At 39.4% G+C, this 20,080-nt stretch overlaps 1 protein-coding gene across 1 annotated transcript in view; it reads right to left on the reverse strand.

Annotated features, from left to right (window-relative positions):
- TMEM255B (transmembrane protein 255B) overlaps positions 1–20,080 on the reverse strand; it is a 61,195-nt gene that overhangs the window by 23,063 nt on the left and 18,052 nt on the right. Inside the window, exon 4 of the mRNA XM_079316939.1 lies at positions 11,414–11,503. Coding sequence (XP_079173065.1) covers positions 11,414–11,503 — 90 coding nt within the window. The remainder of the gene's footprint in view (positions 1–11,413; positions 11,504–20,080) is intronic.

Consider the following 20,080-nt stretch of genomic DNA (forward strand, 5'->3'; position numbering starts at 1 on the left):
AGAATTTCACTGTTATATGGAAAAAGAAGATATAATAACCCCTGAAATCTCCAAGCCTGTATTTCCAATTATTGAACCCACATTAACTGCCAGAAAACTAACTGATTAAAATAACAATTTCAAAACAGCTAGTTTCCTAAAGACCTGTATCCTCTCTTGTGTTAAAAAGTCTTTAACTTCCTGATAGTCCAACAGAATGCCTTACTCATAATTCATGAGATATCAAATTTTCACCACCACCATGAGGCACAGTGGGCTTCTCTCTCCTCCCTTCAATATCTGGGACAGCCCTTATGGAGTGCCAGGCACCAGCTCCTGCCCTTTGCCAGAATGTGCTCTTTCAGTCAGTGCCAGAGATTCTAAAGAGGCTGCCATTGCATCTCCATCTCTCTTATTCACAAGGAAATTGAATCCACACAACAAACAGGCTGTAAGCATTTGGCTGACAGCTATCTGGAATGCTGTGGTTGCTACAAAACCTCAGGTTTAAAAACCACTGTGACCCTGAAAGGAAGTCCAGGTGCTAGAAAATAAAGCTATGGACATCATAGAGAGATGACTGAAAGAGAGAAATTGTAAAACAGAAATAAACAAACCTTTTTTTTTTTTTTTTTTTAAATTAAGGAATTTGGGAAAGTACAGTTATGGTCAGAAAATTGAATGCACTACTCAATTTGGTAGTGTTAATTTTATGTTGAACTTGATAATCTTAAAGGTCTTTTCCAACCTAAATAATTCTATGCTTCTATTATAATCCCTTCCTTTTTCACCTTTTGACCATGCACCAAGACAGTCTTTTCTAGAATTATTAACAACTTTTATGTAATAGCCACTAAGGTCATAATAAGCTTTTGAATCCAAATGTGTCAGTCCAGTTTCACTTCATCAAGTGGCCTCCAGGCTTTTCCACGTCTGCATTTCAGCTGTTTTCCTCCTCTGTGATACTAGTGATTGTTTCCTACTTTTTCTGATGTTTTGCCTTTTTGCTAGCATCACCTTGATTACTGACATGGAAAGTCCTAGGCTGTCAGGATGTGCATAGCACATGCTGGGTGGGGTTTGGAAGGGGGAGTGCTATAAAAAAAGTGAGCCATTTCTGGATTCCCACAGTCCTGTGTGAGTGCAGCAGCTCAGCCCCAAGGTCATGCCACTGCCAAGGGCTGAAGTGAACCAGATCATCAGAAACAGAATGCTTTCCATTCTTTTAGTATTGTTTTTCAATATTTATATTAAGTATATTAAGAAACTTTAAGCCCTAAAATTAGGTTTTCAAGCGCTCTTTTTACCTAAGCTGCAGCCATGGCTAGTGTGTGTTAATTCAGTTCCTACACTTACTGCCTGTGCCTTAGGAGTCAAGGGCTCCCAAATGCACAGCTGATCAAACCCTTCAAAGAGATGCAGAGACAGAGACATGCCTCTGTCCATGCCATACTGCTACTGTGAGTACACATTAGTGATCCCCTGGTGCAAATAATACATTCCCAGTGTTGTTTAAGCACTGCAGAGGCAGCCACCACGGTATCTGGTTACATTCTTGGGGTGAAGTCATGCCACGAGAGCAATTCCACTGCAGACTGCAGACAGCACTTACCCTTTCCTGCACTTCTACATCTGCCTTGCATGAATTCAAGAGCTAATCTTCTTCAGAGACCCTGCCTATTTTGTCTGCTATGCTGAAACAACCCAACTTCAGTGCTGAAAATAGGAAAAGCAGCTGGTGGGGCTTAAAACTTTACTTTCAAATACCAGATATACTTCACATTGTGCTTTCCTGAGGTTCTTTTTAGTATTTCTATTTAATCAGAAAGACTGGATCTTACAGAATCCTCTTAATACTTGGCAGTACAAATTAATTTCAGGTCTTTCAAACCAGTAAATATTCAGAATACCTGTACACTGTCATGGCTGAAAAACACACATACATGGTTGTCTCACTTTATATTTTCTCACTTATTTTTATTTTATGCAAATACTTTGCAGTGGTAACCTTAGTCTTATTCTTTACTTTGGTGAGGTTAGTGCTCCTAGTTATTTGACTGCTACAGTCAAATGAAAAGCCTTCAGGTGCTGGAGCTGCCCCATTGTTGGACAATGGGCACGAACAGACTGGACTGACAGCAAATCCATGCCTGGCTCAGGAACAAGTCTGCTTTTCTTTAGTCAAGTCTTGCTAGCCAGTGTCTCTCAGGATGAGGCTATAAACCTTCCCACAACACCTGTAACAGCTATGTTGTGTAGTCAAAAACTTAGAGTTACAACTGGCTTTTATACAAGTTTCTAATGGTGCAATTAGCTGATACTATTCAAGGCTGTAATTTTAGTTATTGCTTGATGCAGTTAGGTATTTAATTGCTTATTATAGTTGATTACTTACATTGATTACATTACTTTGATTATAGAGTTTGTTATATGAACTGATTGCTCTGTCTTGATTGTAATGATGTTGTGCCATGTGAGTAATTAACGTTTCCACAAGAATGCAAGAACTGTTTATTCTGTTTCTGGTAATGTGACTCAAATACATGAAAAACTGCTCCATCTCCTTGCTATTGCCTTAATGCTATCAGAATATGTAAGAAATCACTGAACCACAGAATATTCTGAGTTGAAAGGGACCCACAAGGATCATCAAGTCCAACTCTTAAGTGAATGGAATGATCCCACACAGGGATCAAACCCTCAACCTTGGCATTATGAGCACCATGCTTTACCAACTGCACTGGTCTCATATAAATCTCTAAGTATATTACTGCCAGAAATGCCATTTTGGAAGACATTTAGGCATCTGACATACTGAATATCCTGCTGACTGAAATATACAGGGGTTTAATTTATAAGGCTCTTTTGAATTTATTTTATAGCAAAAGGGAGGAAAAGAGGCTGCACTAAATATACCTAATTGAGCAATATATCAATATATTGAATATCTACATCTACAAATAAAATGCTGGAGGCATAATTAACATTGCAGTGTTGATTTTAATTTTCAGGGTGTGGCACTGTATCCCTATTATAATTTAATTAATGTAATAACAACATTATGCATGACATTCTTATGTTAAGTATTGAGCAGAAACCAGCCAGTTTGTACCCAGCAATTTGCTATCAAAGCTCCCTGTCAATCCTGTAACAGGGAGACCCCCACTGACACACCTCAGCCAGGCTGACAGGCCTCATCCAAATGGGAGGAACTCCATAATTGGCACCCAAAATGTAAGAGAGGAATATGTCAATGAGAAAAACTCAAGAGGAATGAAAATACATGAGTTTTAAAAGTAAAATAGCCTAAACAACCAATGAAATGGCTCATGAATGCCTGGACTGCTCAGGTACAATTAGCTTTTCCACATCTCCACTGGCTTGTAATTTTGAAGCTCACATGGTTTAAAAGATCAGAAATGTTGAAGTACATGGTGCCCAGTGCTACAGAGGTGAAGAAGTCACTGGGTATTCTGACAGTTGGGATGTGGAGAGAACTGTGCTGAGCCATACAAGAAAATTCTAGGCAGATTTGGTAAAAGAAATTTCTTAAGTATGTTACCTTCTTGGTTTTATCATAAAGGACTAAATTAATAAATCACAAGCATGAAGTTCCATAATAATTTTAATAAGCTCTTAACAGAGCCATCAATAATCATTGATCAAAACTTTGTTGAATACCTGGGAACATACTTTCCATGGACATTAAATGCAACTGAATAATCATCCACCCACAGAGAGAGAAATTCCTGCTCCATTATATGATTATTCATATTAATTGTGTTTTTTTCTTAAAGGTGAAGCAAATACAACCTAAATGCAAGGGCAAATTGCAGCATACTGAAATATTTACTTCAATAATACTTTAATTTTTACTCTAGTAGAATGTAACAACTTCAGATCCATTTTTTCACTCCACTAGTTCCTACACTGGGCAAAGAAAACTGTATTTTTCTTTTGAGAAATGATGAAAAAACGATGAAGTATTTTTGCTGCAATCTGAAGTCTGCAGGTGGTTACATTCTCTCCCTCTATATGTCTATGTAAAAGCCATGATTTTTTTTCATAGAAAAGAAACATCTGTTGTTAGTCTAGGAACATTTCTGAGAACAGGAAACAATAAAGAAAATTATCTTCTGCTGGCAGCACATCAGAGTGGAGTAGATTATGCCTTTCAGAACAGACTGCTAGACCTTTGCCCCAGTCACCCACCTTTCTGAGGATTAAAGTGTAATTAACTTGCTTTGTGTGCTTTGCATAAATTCCATCATGGCCTGTGCTTTGTAAAGCAATGAAGTGAAGATGGAAGCAGACAACAGATCTGCCCTGACCCAGGCTGCTGTTCTGCACTGCTGAACAAGTTCTGCTGTCTCTGCTACTCACCTGATTTTTGGATGTGTAGAAACCACACAGATGCAGAAGCCAATAATCTATGTACAAATGCAGAAGACTATAATCTAAAATCCCAGTGTAATTTTAAATTTGGATCAAATCCTTCTCACTTTCTCACATCTCATATTATTTCTTGCATTAATAATATGATTATTAATATCAGTAAAATATGTAGAATTTCCCTGTACTATTTCCTTATTTCTGGAGCTGTTTTACCATATACTCAATGGAATTCATGCCTATCTAAGAACACTAGAAGGAAAGCTAAAAGAAAATAAATTAATTTTCAGAGCCAAAGAAATATGAAATACTAGATTTGCTACTGCCCCAATGCATTGAAAATTCTGCCCAGTTGCACACTGACATTGTGATCTCTGTGCAACAGGATCATGCAATTAAATGGCAGTGGCATTTAACCATCAGCTTTCAAATATCGAAATATGTGGGTCATTCCCTTAACATTTTCCCACAACTCCCAACTTAAAATAAAAGAGTAGTCTTCCTCCCTCCCTATTGCATGTAATTTTAGTAGGATGGTTGTGCTGCATCTTCACACAACTCTTCCCTCAAAGCTGCTTTGCTGCATTTTGAACAACCAAAGCAATGACACTAGTGAGAGATCTGTTTGGGCTGTTACATCTCACAGAGGGAAACCAAGGCACCAGTGTTTATGCCAGGGATCCAGGGAATCCTGGAGCAATCCTTGGTTTTGTCAGCAGTGAAGGCATTTGTCCTACACAGTGGGGCAGATGGGAAAGGAACTTGAACCTCTATTTTCCCTTCTCATCAACAAGTGAATTCCTCTTTGATATCCAAACACAGTGTATGTGCTGTCTAATGGTTTAGACATTTATGTTTGGTTGGCACAATAACAGCCCTTTTCCCTCAGGAAAACAAGTCACAGCAGGAAAGGAAAAAAAAAAAAAAAAAAAAAAAAAAGATTTTAAAGAATTTGCAATTTGGCTAAACCTGAAAGGAATTTCAGGGAAAAAAAAAAAAAAAGAAAAAAAGAAGAGGTGTATAAACTGGACCTTTATCCCTGACAGTGTGAGAGGCTCTGAAAACTCAAGGGGGAATCATAAGATCATAAGGGGTTCTCAAAAAAAAAAAAAAAGGTTGCCATTATTTTTCTTACTGCAAAATACCTGGCAACCAAACTAATGCTTAGTGCTAGCTCTTCTGTAATGTCAGTATATTCAGACTTGCCTGTCTGGAGACAGAGGAATATCAGACTGCAGATTTGTGGGTACAAAAACCCTGTATCTGTGCTCTAGACCAGAAAATATTAGCAAGATGGCAGTTTTGCTGATAAGTCCCTGGAGGCATCCAATATATTCCATATATATGTACTCATATATATATTAGTATATTGAATTTTTTCATCATTGGGTTGTCTTGTGTGTTATGTGAGGAATAGTGGTTTTAGTAGAAATATTATTAAGGTAATGTTAAAGATTACTTTTCTTCTGTTGATTTTAAGACCAAACCTAGATCAGAAATCTTGATAAATGGTTTTCAAATGTTTTTAATCTATCAAATGCTAAACATTTTCCAGCAGAGAACAGGCCCTGGTACCACACAGACAGGTTTTACAAGAGCCAATAGAGTTTCTACCTGACTATAAAAAGGGTTAATGGGAGCCTTTCTTGAAGACCCTGCTCTAGAATGACCTCTTGAATAACAAAAGCTAAATAACTTCATCCCAAGCCATATGCTTCAAGCTCATAACCTCTGGATATGCTTCATAAGGTTACAAAAAAAGAAGCCTGGGATTAAAATATTTCAGTGACGGAGAGTTATCCATAACCTTGGCAAAGCTGCTTCTATAATTCATTATTGTCAAAACCTCATCTTCTCCATGGTTTGAATCTCTTTAGCATTGACTTCAACTCACTGCATTTCTTCTGTTTTTGTGTGAGAGACTAAAAGCCCTCTGCTATCAGATAACCTTTGGCTACACAGATACCTTAGAAAGGCCATAATCAATTTACCTGTCAGCCTTTTCTATGTTAAATGAAATAAATCAAACTTCTGAGTACTTTTTCTTAAAGCTACCACTTCAGATTTCAGATTTTTCTTCTCCAAACTCTTTCCAAGTCAATAAGGTCTTTGGCAAAGCACCAAGAAATACCAGAGCTGGAATCAGTAATCTAGCAATGGTCCCACAGGCTATTCCTATATTGCCAAATAAAGGCCAAACTCCACATGGTCCCACCACTTTGCTCACATCAACACAGCTTAGCATTGTATGTCCAGTTCAGATCTGGTTTCAAAATAGCTTTTGGAGGTGGTCTGAAACTCTTCTGTAATGTCAGCAATGTCAGTGCCTTCTCTTCTACTAGATTTCCTTCTGACTTCTGTTGTGGGGTTTTTGACTTATATACCTCTGATTAATTTACCTTTCACAGGACTGGGCACTTCCAAGCTGTAATGTGCTTCACAGGGAAAATATATCAGACTAATGGGAACAAAAATGATAGAACAACATGCTCCAAGCTTTTCAGGCCCTCCAGGAAAAATATTTTTCAAAGTATTTGCCCTTTGATTTAAAGTATAGTCAACTTCATTTGGATGGGTGAATGGGGTTGTCTTCTAGAAATCTTGGAAGATGGGCTTAAACTGGCTGCAAAATCCTCCTTCACTCCAACCCTTGAACTAAGCTAGTGAAAAAGAATTAACCCACCCTGTAAATGGCTGGTAGTCTAGGAATGCAATCAGTGCTTCCCATCTCAGTGTCAGGTGCAAGGTCTAATACTAGAATTAATACAGTGGGATAGTTGATCATTGGCATCAAAATGAACTGGTTGCAAACTTAAGCACTCTGTAATTAAGAAGTTTGCCAATTAAACTCTTTTACCCCAGTGGATCATCAGCATAAAAATCGCTACTGAACTAGTGCTAGTTTTCAGTTATAAAAGTAGTAACTAGTAACAAAAAGAAAGATACAACTGCAAAGCCTTTAAAATAATCATAGCACAGTTTGGATTGGAAGAGACCTCTAAAGTCCCTCTAATAGCAATAAATATCTTCAGCTAGACCAGGCTGGTGAGAGTCCTGCCCAACCTGACCTTGAATGTTCCTGGGAATGGGGCACCTACCACCTCTCTGGGCAATCTGTTTCAGTGTTTTACTACCCTTGTACAAAATTTCTTCCTTATATCTAATCTAAATCCACTTTCTTTTAGTTTGAAACCATGACCCCTTGTCCTATCAAAACAGGCCCTACAAATTTTGTCTCTATCTTTCTTACAGGCCTCTTTTAGGTACAGGATGGCCCCAGTCCCATTTCCATGGAGCCTTCTCCCCCCCAGGCTAAACAACCCCAGCAATCTCAGCCTGTCCTCATGGAATGCTGCTTCATGTCTCTGATCATCTCTGTGGCCCTCCTCTGGGATCCCTCCGAGGGATCCAGGTTCTTTCTCTGCTGATGAGGACTCCAGAGCTGGATGCAGCACTCCAGGTGGGTCTCACCAGAGCAGAGCAGAGGGGCAGATCACCTCCCCTGACCTGCTGGACAAGCTGCCTTTGATGCTTTTTATGGTATATGCTATGCCATGCTATTATATTAATGAGTCATACAGGATGGAAAAGGAATTAAAAGTAATTAGGTGTAATTTTGTCTCATGTGGCAACATGGAGAACATAAAATGCATTTAGTGTTGCACTCCAGAGAATCCACCTAACTTAATTCCAGTGAGAAATTATTCTTTGAATCATATTTTCTACCACCAGTTGTCAAGGTAACGACTTTGTTAGACATGGAATACACCTATTTGTTTTTTTCTTCAATGGGAAAGCCAGCAGGCTTGCTTAAAACATTTTCAAATGGCTTTTTAGGGCATCTGGCCTGTAGTGTTGAATCTCACAATGAATAAGCAACTCTGCCTTCCACAGCACCCAGCTTTTCCTTCACAGAATCACAGAATAAACTAGGTTGGAAAAGGCAATTTTCTCACTTCATACCTGGATCTCTTGCTGTTGGCTATTTTAGGTTCTTCCTGGAGGACAGCAAAGCTAAAGATCATGTGGAATGGTCAAGGTTTGCAGTCATGAATGGAGGCCATAGCTACTGCAGAGAATGTGTGCCTGAGGTGGGACAGAGCATCTCCCTGTGTGGTGGGAGGAGGTTGTTGAATGATCTCCAACAGAACAATTGGACTATTCTCATCTGCTAAAAAACAAATGTCTCAAGCAAACACAAATGCACAAATTCCTTTAATCACCATATTTTTCAACAAAACAGCACTGCACTTTAATTTCAACTTTGATTTATTTCACTCTTGTTTGGTTGTTGCTTTTTTTTTAAGGTGAATTATATCTGCATTATTGTTTAAATAAGCTACAGCTATTTTAAATCAAGCTACATTTCCTTCAGTGTTTTTAATTTTATAAATGGTGATACAGAGCCTTCTATAAAGCAAAGTAAGTCTTAAATAATTTACGTATCTCTTTTCTGAAAAACATCCATTTCCTGGAAGAAATTTTGTCAATTTCATGCCTTCTTGGGAGGGAAATAAAACAGAGGAAAGTATTTTATCATTCTATTCACAGCTTCATAAGAGCAAGAGAAAATGTGCAACAATAATTGTCTCCATTTCACTGCAGGCACATACTAAGAAAAATCTGTAATTATGTGATTTATCCTCTTCACATCCTTCCCAGCTCAAATGAAGCTGAAAACAAAATGAAAAAGGGGACACATTTCTTATTCCAAATTTATGTGAAAGATGTTGTATTTGTAGTCCGTCTGCAGACAGCTAGCATTTCTCACAAAAAGTTTATGGCTTTAGTATAGACTAGACACCTGCTTTGACATGGCAGGAATTTGTCCTTCCCCTGACTGGAGGACAGTTTAGTCCAACTCTTCAGCAGTTACACCCCAAAGGCAGTGACACCACAGTCTGCATGCCACATGTTCTCTTGATAAGGCCCCACCATTTCTGTAATTAAATTGGGAGCACACTCACTATCATCCCTGCAGACTTTCCAGGTGTGTTAGTCAGAGAATCTTGGTGAAGTACACCTCTACTTCAGCTGATCCTGCAAAGCTCCTTCCAGAGGAGAATGGGTTGGAGTGAGTGCAGAGATGCAAATTAGTTTTCCAACAAGTGGTTCTAGTTAGTACTGCTTTGCTGTGTAATGGGTGAAGGAGACAGCAAGACACAGATGTGACAAACAGAACTAAGCCCCAAATGTGAACAACTGGTCACGAGTTTCCATGAAGCCTGCCGTGATGTGACTGGAGCAGGATCATGTTATTGGGATGTACATCTCCAGCACTCTGGGGAGTGGCTGGATGGTGACCTGCTCCTTCCAGCCTCCAGCTCTGCACAGGGGATGCAGTCATATCCAGCCACTGACTTGACCAGATACAGAACTGCACACCAGATTGTAAGATGCTTTTTCTAGGGTGACTTTGTGCCCTGATGTTCTCCTACTGAAAACACCTAGAAAGGTGTGAAGAGTGACACCTGTGTCTGTGCTTGAGACTGTCACACTGTCCCAGCTCAGTACCTCACCTCAGGGAAGCTGTGTCCACCCTCAGCAGTGGGGGCTGTGGCTGCACTGCTGCATTGCAGTTACAGGGTGCAAGTCTGTACAAGTGCCATCTGAACACTTCCTAATGATCACATTAAAGCAGCACAGAAATAACTCAGGTTCCTGGGAAATTACAGAATCACAGAATCATCAAGGTTGAAGAGACCTTCAGGATCATCCAGTCCAACCATCAACCCTAAATCACCTCTACACCACATCCCTAAGTGACACATCCAGATGTCTCCCAAACACTTCCAGAAATGGTGACTGAGCAACTTTCTCCAATGCTTAACCACTCTCTCAGCATCCCATCTGAACCTCCCCTGGCTCAGCTTAAGGCCATTTCTTCTCAAACTTTCAACTGGGACACAGCAGAAGAGACTGACCCACACTGCACTATCACCTGCTTTCAGATAAACAATCTCTGCTTGTCCAGACTAAACAACCCAGTTCTCTCAGCTGCTCAGGACAGATCCAAAAATTCAGTAAGTGACAGTGGTTTTCCAGGTCACAACCACTGAATTTTCTGGAGTAAGGAATCTAAATAGGTATTTGCTCCCCTCCTCTTTCAAGGAGCTCCCATGGAAAGGCTCTCTGGGCCTATGTTTGTCAGAGGCAGGTAAACCAGCTGTCATCCAGACCAACTACAAGGCAAATCCAAGAAAAAACAGGCCACTTTGGCATCCTGCAGGGTCTGCATAGCACAAAACATGACTACAATCCAGAGCATTTATCCATGCTCACATTACACACTTCAGTTGTTTATACCAATAGATGTCTTGTCTTGTGAAATGAACACGAGGCTCTGAAACCCACATTTGGTTTAAAGCCCTCTTCAGCAACAGTACAACATCCAAGAGATCTAAAGCCTAATTATTCTGAGGTATTTGCTAACAGAAATTCAAGCAGGGTCTCACTGATGCCAGTGGAGTTCTGCTGCCCCTCAATGAACATAAGGAGAAAGATGAGCAGGCCCATGGTATTTCCCAGCACAGAGAGGCTCACATACCATCACACTTGCTGTATTACTTAGCATACTACATCTGACCTCTAATGTCTGTTAGCACATATGACTACTTACTCCCTGATGATTTTGGAAATCAAAGCTCAATTAAAAGACAGGGTTTAGATTGGGGCTTTTTTTAGGTATTCTATCACAAAAGAACAGCAAATAACACATTTCTAACATATAAACTAGCATATTCAAATCCCATCATGTCTTCTGGTGCTCACACTGGGTGCATTCCAAATCCTTACCATGCCTACAAAGCCTTTGTGGAAACAAACGCTGGTAGTGGTTGAAATGTCTCCCTTTCCTATGCAGATATACCTTTTAGAATGCCTTTCATGACATCATTTTATATGACCTCTCTATTTGGAATCTCCACCAAGAACTATCAAAAACTACAAATATACTGCTAAACATAAACCAAAAGAAAATACTTTCCTGCTAGAAATGCCATAAATAATCAAAATTGAAAGATGACAAAATCCCTGTACTTACTATGTGTCGTGCTGCGAACACTCCATCAACTATTGCACAACAGAAGGCTGCCACAACACCAAAGCTGATAAACACAATGGAGGCCACCAACTGAGAAGAGAAAAACAGATTGAGCAATCTTTTCAGTATAATTCTTTAAGTAAAACAATTACACTAGTTTTTCTAGTATGCAATAATATTTCTAGCATTCATCAGTTAAGAGTGTGGAACCTTTTTGTTATTTGCTAGTCATTTAGTGCTCCTTTACAACATGCATTCCTGAAATGCCCAGGTACAGATTACCAAAATTATATCCATACAGTTCACATATCCTTTTGCTTATACAAAATCTGCTTTAGATGCCCATTTTCACAAATTTGTAAGGCATCACTAACTCACTTGAAAAACGCACTCTAACTTATGTTAGGTTAAGAACAGTACAATGTCAATAGTGCTTCCAGGGGATGCAGCAGTGGTGATTTTCTCAAAAATATTTATATTGGGCAAGTAAGAAACTACAACCCTATAAACCCACAGGGTGCACAGGTCAAATGAATATCACCCCTTGGAGGTAAGAGCTCTTAGAGAATTGGCAAAAAGTACAACTTAAAAGCAAGAAGAATCCCAATGCTTTCTGACACACTTCTTTAATCTCCCCTTAGCTCCTGTCTCATGCAATCAGAGGTGAGGCAGCACTGTCATAGGGACTGCTGTGGAATTGGAATCCTCAGCATGGGGAGAAAAGGGGCACACAAATGTGGCTGAGGTTGATGTACTGGCTGATCTGGGGAACCTGCTGCCTTCCCCCTGCAGCCAGCTCCATCTTGTGAAACCCTGGGAAAACACTGTTGGCTGAATCACCCTTCAACCTCTGCTATCCTGTGGGTCTCCAGTGTGGAAAGTCATGTCTTATGTCTCATGAATCTGGCTGTCTAAAGATCTTGGCATGCAATTCATCTGACTGAGAAGGCTGTGGACTCCTGTCACTGCAGAGGAGTAGGCTGTGCTGCCCTGTGGCAGCTGCATGCACTACAGATCCTGAGCTCTTTATTTGAAAAAACAGCAGTGTTTAAAAGTTCTGATTAAGTCATTATTATCTGATAACTCTATCCTGTTTTTCAAGTCATAGTAATCAATCAAATAATTAGTGGACTAAGCCAGGTGTTTCCAAATTGCCTGAACTCAAGATGAATTTACTGGAAGCTGACCTCAAGGTGGCTTTTTATTTCACACATGAACAATTTATTGATGATCTACAATCCCCAAACCAAGATTTTCCACTCATTGAGATAGCTTAAATCACCTAATGAGTGTGCTGGTCTTTCAGTTTCACCTATAGCCTTAGGAGACCATACTTAAATCAGCAGTAAATCACAGTAGAGAAAGGAGATATGGAATTTGCTTTGCACTCCTCAGTCATGTTGGAGATCACCTGTCCTTCCAAGGAGTTGTGTGCAAGGCAAAGGTTTACAGCCAGAGCCTGCTGCTCTTATCCATTGTTACAAGAAACTACTTCAGTGAGCAGACTCTTTAGAATCATTTCTTGACTGAAGTAATATTTATCATGGTGCCAAAGTGGCAGAACATGACAGTGAGAGTTTTTCATGACTTAAATTGCCTTATATATATTTCAATGACAAAAAAAGTAATAATACAAGAGCACCACTAAAAAAAAAAATTCCTTAAAAAAATTACAGATTTATATGTTCTCTCAAATCTCTCATTACTTATTAAGAATGCGAGACACATGAAAAACCAAGTACAAAATTAATTACTTCCGAAAATTGCCAAGACAACCAAATGAAGAGCTGTTGTAAATTCAAAAGCTAATTTTCCCAAATAGCAGGTAGAGCTCACAAGCCTAGGACTGTCTAGAAGGAGAAGCAATGCAGTTCATTTAAAGATAGAGAATGTTTGCTGATAGGTAAAAAAGAAATAGCACTTAAAAAAAAATACTGATCCATCACATCATCTTAACTATATTTTCAACATCATTATGTGTCATCAGGAAAATTATTCATTATTTATAGCAATATATTTGAACAGTTATTCAATAAACAGTTTTGCTCTTGCTATTCCATTGGTGTGCAGCCAGGCTTCTCTACAGCTGTTGCCATCAGAGCATGTTTACTCCTGGTTCTTGTATAGAATAAAGAATTTGATTATTTACAAGGGAGCAGGTATTAAACATTGAAAACTGTACTGTGTGGGCCTAACAATTGAACTCAACCCTTTAACAGAGGAGTCTTAGCAAAAGGGAGAGAAGGAATCACAATTACCCTGATGGATGTTAAGTTGAGAGCCACTGTCACACAATATTTTTTGCTAGAAAGTCAAGTGTTCACAAAAGGGTATGTAAGTGTTATGCCACAGGTTTGTAAAGTCATTTTTTATTCCCACACAGGTTCAAGTATTTAGAAAAGAAATTTAAGAAATGCACAGGGCAGTTTGTTGTAGGCTGCCCCTACCATTACATTGCCCAAAGTAGAGTTTAATTCTGTGAGCCTTTTTACTGGTTTGATTTCCCCATGTTCACAAGGTCAGAATTATAGGCTTAAATAAATCTGCTATAATAAATAAATAAATAAAATACATATATTATATAAAATAAATGAATCAATATTAAATAAATCAATAAATAAATTTCTCTTTTTAAATGGGGATGATGATAATGTAAGAGTAGAAGTTTACAAAAACTCTTATCACAAGTCCAAAACACAGACTGATTTTCCACCCTGGTGCAACCAGGGAGCTGGAACAACCAATCTCAGCCAGAAGCTGCATCTGTTACCATGGTACCTCAGCGGGTCTATAGATTAATAGCCCACAAAATTAAGACCATTAAACTCATTGCATTGCATTGTGTTTACAATTCTGCTGTCAACTAAGCACTGCCTGTCTTGTGAAATTGGCCTGTATATAAGTACTTTAATTGTGAGTTAATTTTCTCTAATTTGGAATGCCCTCTCTTGTGTGGCCCCTTCTCACACAACAGCCAATTCTTTTCCCTGCCCTTGGGACAGGTGTTTTGCTGCTGTGATGAAAATGAAGCATAGACAAGACTCCTACAGTTTTCACAACTGAGCTAATTAGGAGGTTTCTCACTACACCAGGTAATATGCTCCACAATTTATGGCCTGACAACATATGCTTTCCATAGGCTGGTTCTTAAATAATGGCCTGGCTGTAATTGAGGCTCTGCTGGAGGGTTGTCACACCACAGGAGATGGAATTACATCATGTTTTTTATTCACTAATGCCAACCCCACTCACAGCTGTGCACTGGTTAAAATGACAGGAATTCATGATGGTGAAAGACTTTCATGACTGCCCAAACCATGCACTCCAGTTCCTAAAGGAACCCTACAAAAAAAACTGAAAAGGGACTTTTCATAAGGGCATGTAGTGAGAGGACAAGGGGGAATGACTTCAAACTAAAAGAGGGAAAATTAGGTTAGTTATTAGGAAGAAATTTGTTACTATGAATGTGGTGAGGGACTTGAACAGGTTGCCCAGAAAACCTGTGGTTGTCACATCCCTGGAACTGTCCAAGGCCAGGTTGGATGGGGTTTGAGCAGCCTGGCCTAGCTGAAGGTATCCCTGTCCATGACAGGGGGGCTGGAACTGGGTGATCTTTTTAAGGTCCTTCTCAAGCTAATCCATCCTGTGATTCTATGATCCTGTGTTGTCAGGTGTTTAGGTTAAGCCTCATCTTTAGATCAAATTACCAAGTTAGAAAACTATGGTCTTTTCACAGTATAATCACTGTTGAATTCAGCAAGGCCAGTCATATGTGGTTCATACTATCAGCAAAACCAAAGATCTTTGATTCAGATTTCCTTCCCTCTCTCTGTTGTTAATAACACCTAAGGGCATTGACTTGAGCTTGTGTGATTGCTGACTTCCAACTCAAAGGACATATTTTTCTCTATTCCTTAGTTTGGTTCCCTCCTGTCCAGCCCTTTCCCCTGCTCTCTGTCCCTTCATCCCAGCTCCTGTGCTGACCCAAACACACAGAAAACCAGCGAAATTCACTCCATAGGCAGAAACTACTTATTCCCTCAAATGAGTTAAATCAGAAGACTGAAGAGAGAGATGAGATTTACACTAGATTGAACGCAAATGAGAAGGTGACACCATGTAGCCACAGCAGAAGGGAAGGAGGCAGAAGTGCTGACAGCAACTAATAGATTGTTTCACCTGTTCCATGTAATGTACAGTCACAGGGATTATCAAAGTAAAAGCTAGGTTTTAGCAGTAATGAATAAATCATAAGGACTGGGGTGATTTTGTTGTTTGTGGTCAAGGAGACTTTTGTATTACTGCCTGTGAAGAAGTCTGCTGTTTCCCAATATCATGTCAGGGATAATTAGGAAAAACAGCAACATGAAAAGGCCAGTTGGTGTAACATAGGCAGGAGAGAAATCCCATGAGAAATTTAAGCAACCTCACATGCATAAAAAGGTCGAATTAATTAGATAAACAAAGGGGAAAGAATACAGAAACCACATGAGAGGTATAAATTATTATGCCAAAGAGAAAAAACAAGATCAAAATCCACTTTCAAAACCAAGGTAGCATTTTCGTTTGGAAAATTTATCTTTTTTCCTTGCCCCACATCCTGAAGGGCAAAATTGTGAAAGGCAGGATTTGCAACATCTTTTGTTACACCTTAGGTACTCACAATTAATTTTTGTCATATGTAGGCATCAGTAAATTGTTACTCTTTTTCGCTCCCAGTGGCATTGCTGCTCAACTTTTGTAGATAATTCATCATTTAGGCTGCACACAACAGCAAGGGTGCTGCAGAAGTATCCAAGGATGGGAAATCTCTAACAAGGTAACTCAGTGGTCCTGGCTCTCCCCCAGCCCAAGAAGGTTTATGCAGCACAGTTGAGTAAGAAAAGAAAGGGAGCACAGGTTCTGAGTCTGCTTACTCCAGCTCCTAAAGGCACACACAGACATCTTTAGGACAGGGACTACTTCTTTACTGATGAGATGAACAGACTCCTGGAGCTGCTGGGAACTTTCCTTGTGCCATTGGCTGTGGCAGTTTGCTATGGAGATGGGGGAATTCAGCATCTGACCACCACGACTGCCCTAGGCTGCAATACAGGATGTGTCCAAAAGTATGTATTCTATCACCATCTGTTGATACCAGATGGGGCAGTGATCCTTATCTCTGTGGGAGATATCCTCTGTTAATGGGCCATCTGTTAAACCAGGTGGGACAATCATCTTTATCTTTTCTACAACCCATCCTTCCTCCAGGAAGATATCATCTGCTAATGGGCAATTGAGTCCCACTGTGTGACTGATAAAATTACATCATCCCATTGGGAGATGCTCCAGCCAGGGGGAGGAACCAAGTCTTTCTTACCTAGATTAAACCTGAGATTTTTGAACCCCAAAGCAGCCATTTCCACTGGATTCCCAGAGGAAAACTGGACCTTCAGAGGGAAGCTGCACCCTTCTACAGGAGCACTGCTCCAGCTGAATCACACCTGTCACTGCAGGAGGATGCAGCCACCATTTAATGGGATTGCTACCAACACCCTGACTGACAGGGTGTCAGGCTGTATTCTGACTGTCAGTGTTTTGGAATTGTTCTTTGTAATATTGTATTTCTCTTTTAATTTTCCTAGTAAAGAACTGCTATTCCTATTCCCATATCTTTGCCTGAGAGCTCCTTAATCTCAAAGTTATAATTATTTAGAGGGAGGGGATTTACATTTTCCCTTTCAAGGAGAGGGTCCTGCCTTAGCAGACATCTGTCTTTCAGACCAAGACACTGACACATGCCCAGGGCTGTGATGGCTGTGCTGAGCTCCACGGCAGCAGGGCTCACACTCTTGCTCTCTCTTTGCTTGCTATTTCCCTTTAGGGCACGAAAGCCCAGAGTTCAGAACTGTCCCTATAAAAGTAGCATGGAAACATTTTGTCTTAACATTGTACTGCCCTAATAAAATATGCTGACTCTCATAGTTCCCTGGTCTAGGTCTCTCTGTTGTTTTCCTCCTCTAGAAATGTTGTCTTGAGCATTAATCCTTAGCTCATACCAGTGCACTTGCTTTACTTTTTCTGTAATTCATCCTGTCTTTTGTTTCTAACTTGAAAAAATACACGAAGATACAGTTTCTGTGAAAGATGTTATATGAAATAATGACAAATTTTCCTCTATTTTTATCTTCATGCAATGGAAGATTGGTGGGAATTAAATCAATAGCCATTATGAAACATGAAACAAAATTACTGGGAAAGGTTACCTGATTAATACATTCTTTCTTCTCTCATAATCTAATACCAGCTACAAAACCAGACTTAGAATAGCTAGGAAATTATTTCAAATTGCTTTACAAGCAAATCTTTACTAGAATGACCAATCTACAGAATAAAAAACCTGTATCAAGCAATTTCTGTGCACTTAAGACTTTGAAACTGGAATCACCATTACATTGCAATCAGAGAATTAATATGATATATGTGCAAATGAACATATTAAATTCAAGATAATTCATTCACTTATTAGTAAAATGCTTGTCTTGATTCAGTTAAAAATGCCACCACTGATGCAGCACTATCAAGTCTGCTGAGATTTTGGTAGAATCTGAGACTTCACTGGATTCCAACAGATATTATTAAAATGATTTTTTTTTTTTTTAAATGAGACTGAACTGTACTTGGTTTACATTTTCTAAGACAAGAAACAGAAGGAAACAAAAAAAAAGTATTTTTTTCTCCCCGGTATAAGGTTAGCTTTATTATCAGTGCTGTTTTAAGCTTCCACAACATCTAATAACCCCAGATCATCCCAGTAACCATTGCTGCAGTCACTGATTTCCTTCCAGCAGCAGCACATCACAGCTTTACTGAGATTATTCAAACAGCTCTGCTGTATTTTGCCCCAAGTCTCAATTGATACAAGCACTCTACTGGCTGACCTCTACTTCAAGGAGGTGCAGTGCATGTGCTCTGCTTCACCTCTGTTTTCACTCCTTCTGGAGAGAGCTGTTTGGTTTTTTTCTATAAATGCTCTACTTTTCTTCTATTCATTAAATTAGGTGCTGAGTGTATGATCAACCCCCTATCCTCTGTTTCAGACTCTTACTATCAAGTAGGGCAGCACTGGGGCTTCTCAGGGCAGTTCAGTCTAGTGTGCTTTTCCAGATAGTGCCACCCTCTGGCCACCTTTATATAGAAAAGAGAAAAAAATCATCTGGATTTCACAGCTGGAGAAATGCTAATGGTTTTAGAACCTGCTTAATCAAGTCTTTGTCCAATAGGCACTTCAAATTGGTAAGAATTCCCCTTTGCAAACACCAACAAAAACACATAAGAACAGTTAAAAATTATGACACATTTAAGGATATCAAATTCAGTCTAGAAGAAAAAGCTAAACACAGCATTAAAGGAAAGGGAACAAAAATGAAACAAATTTAGATTTACTGATCAACAGTGCTGACATAGGAATTCATCATGTATTTCCTTTCATGGATGCTTTTTTATTGCTTAAGCTGGAACAAGCTCATTTCATCATTTAAACAGCTGTTCAGAGCAGTATGAGAACAATAAACCCAAAAATGCACATAGCATACCATGTGCCGTAAAAATTTATGCTTCCTGGTAAAAAATGGTGGAATTTACACAGACAAAGACTGTGCTGACTGTTTTAGCAGCAAGAACTGTTTTTACACCAAAGTCTGTATTTTCACAAGTTCTCTTTCCATATACAGTGACTGTGTTGATTTTGCAAGATACACACACACACACACACACACACACAGACTCTTTATAGAAATGCATAAATTACAAGTTTTCATGTAGTGAAATTCTACCTGCAGAGTTTGATAGATTGTATCTGTCCATCAGGGATGTTCAGCTATTTAATTTGAACTAATTCTTCAACAAGAGGTTCAGGAACTGCCTGTCTTTTTCATAGGGTACACCCCACCTCACCTTCTTCACCTTGCACACACCAGAACTTTTATCAGATTTCTTACTAAGTATTTCTGTCCTGGGCTCCTGCTTGCTAGGAAGAGTAATTGATATCTTTATTGTTCCACAAACACATTTCATGGGTCTTAAGGTTCACTTTTATTTTCAACTGTCTGACAGAAACACTTTCATTACATAAACAGCACAAGAAAACAAACTGGCAGTTAAAAAGTGCCCTATTATGCACTTAATCCCATGTGCTGCTCCCAAGCAAGATCTGAAAGGAACCACATCCCAAAAGACTGCCACTTAATAAGACAGAGAACTTAAACTGACTTTGTGGTTTCAGTCTCTGTTTCAAAAGAATGGTGACTGCAGCCTTTAAAGACTGCAGTATTGGAAATAAGCTCTGGTGGCAGAAAGACATTTTCATTCATATAGGCTTGCATCTTCTTTCTGTTTCTATAGAATTTAAGCTTCCAGAAGCAAACTAAAGTTGCCAAGGGAGCTCTGCAAACAGAAATCAAAGAATCTCTTTCAAAATTTCTCCCCTTTGTAACCAATATTCCATTTCTTTCTTCCAATGAGGTGAGAAACCTGAGGTGGGTAATACCTGGGACTGGTACAACCAGAGGACCAGCACAGGGCTATGTGGGAGGGAGGGAACAGTGCTAGGCTGCAGGTGGAGGTACCTGGTGGCACCTCTCTAGCTATGTCAGACAGACACAGCCCTGATGAGGGAGCCCAAAGATT

This window comes from Erithacus rubecula, assembly GCF_903797595.1.
Source record: "Erithacus rubecula genome assembly, chromosome: 1".
NCBI lineage: Eukaryota > Metazoa > Chordata > Aves > Passeriformes > Muscicapidae > Erithacus > Erithacus rubecula.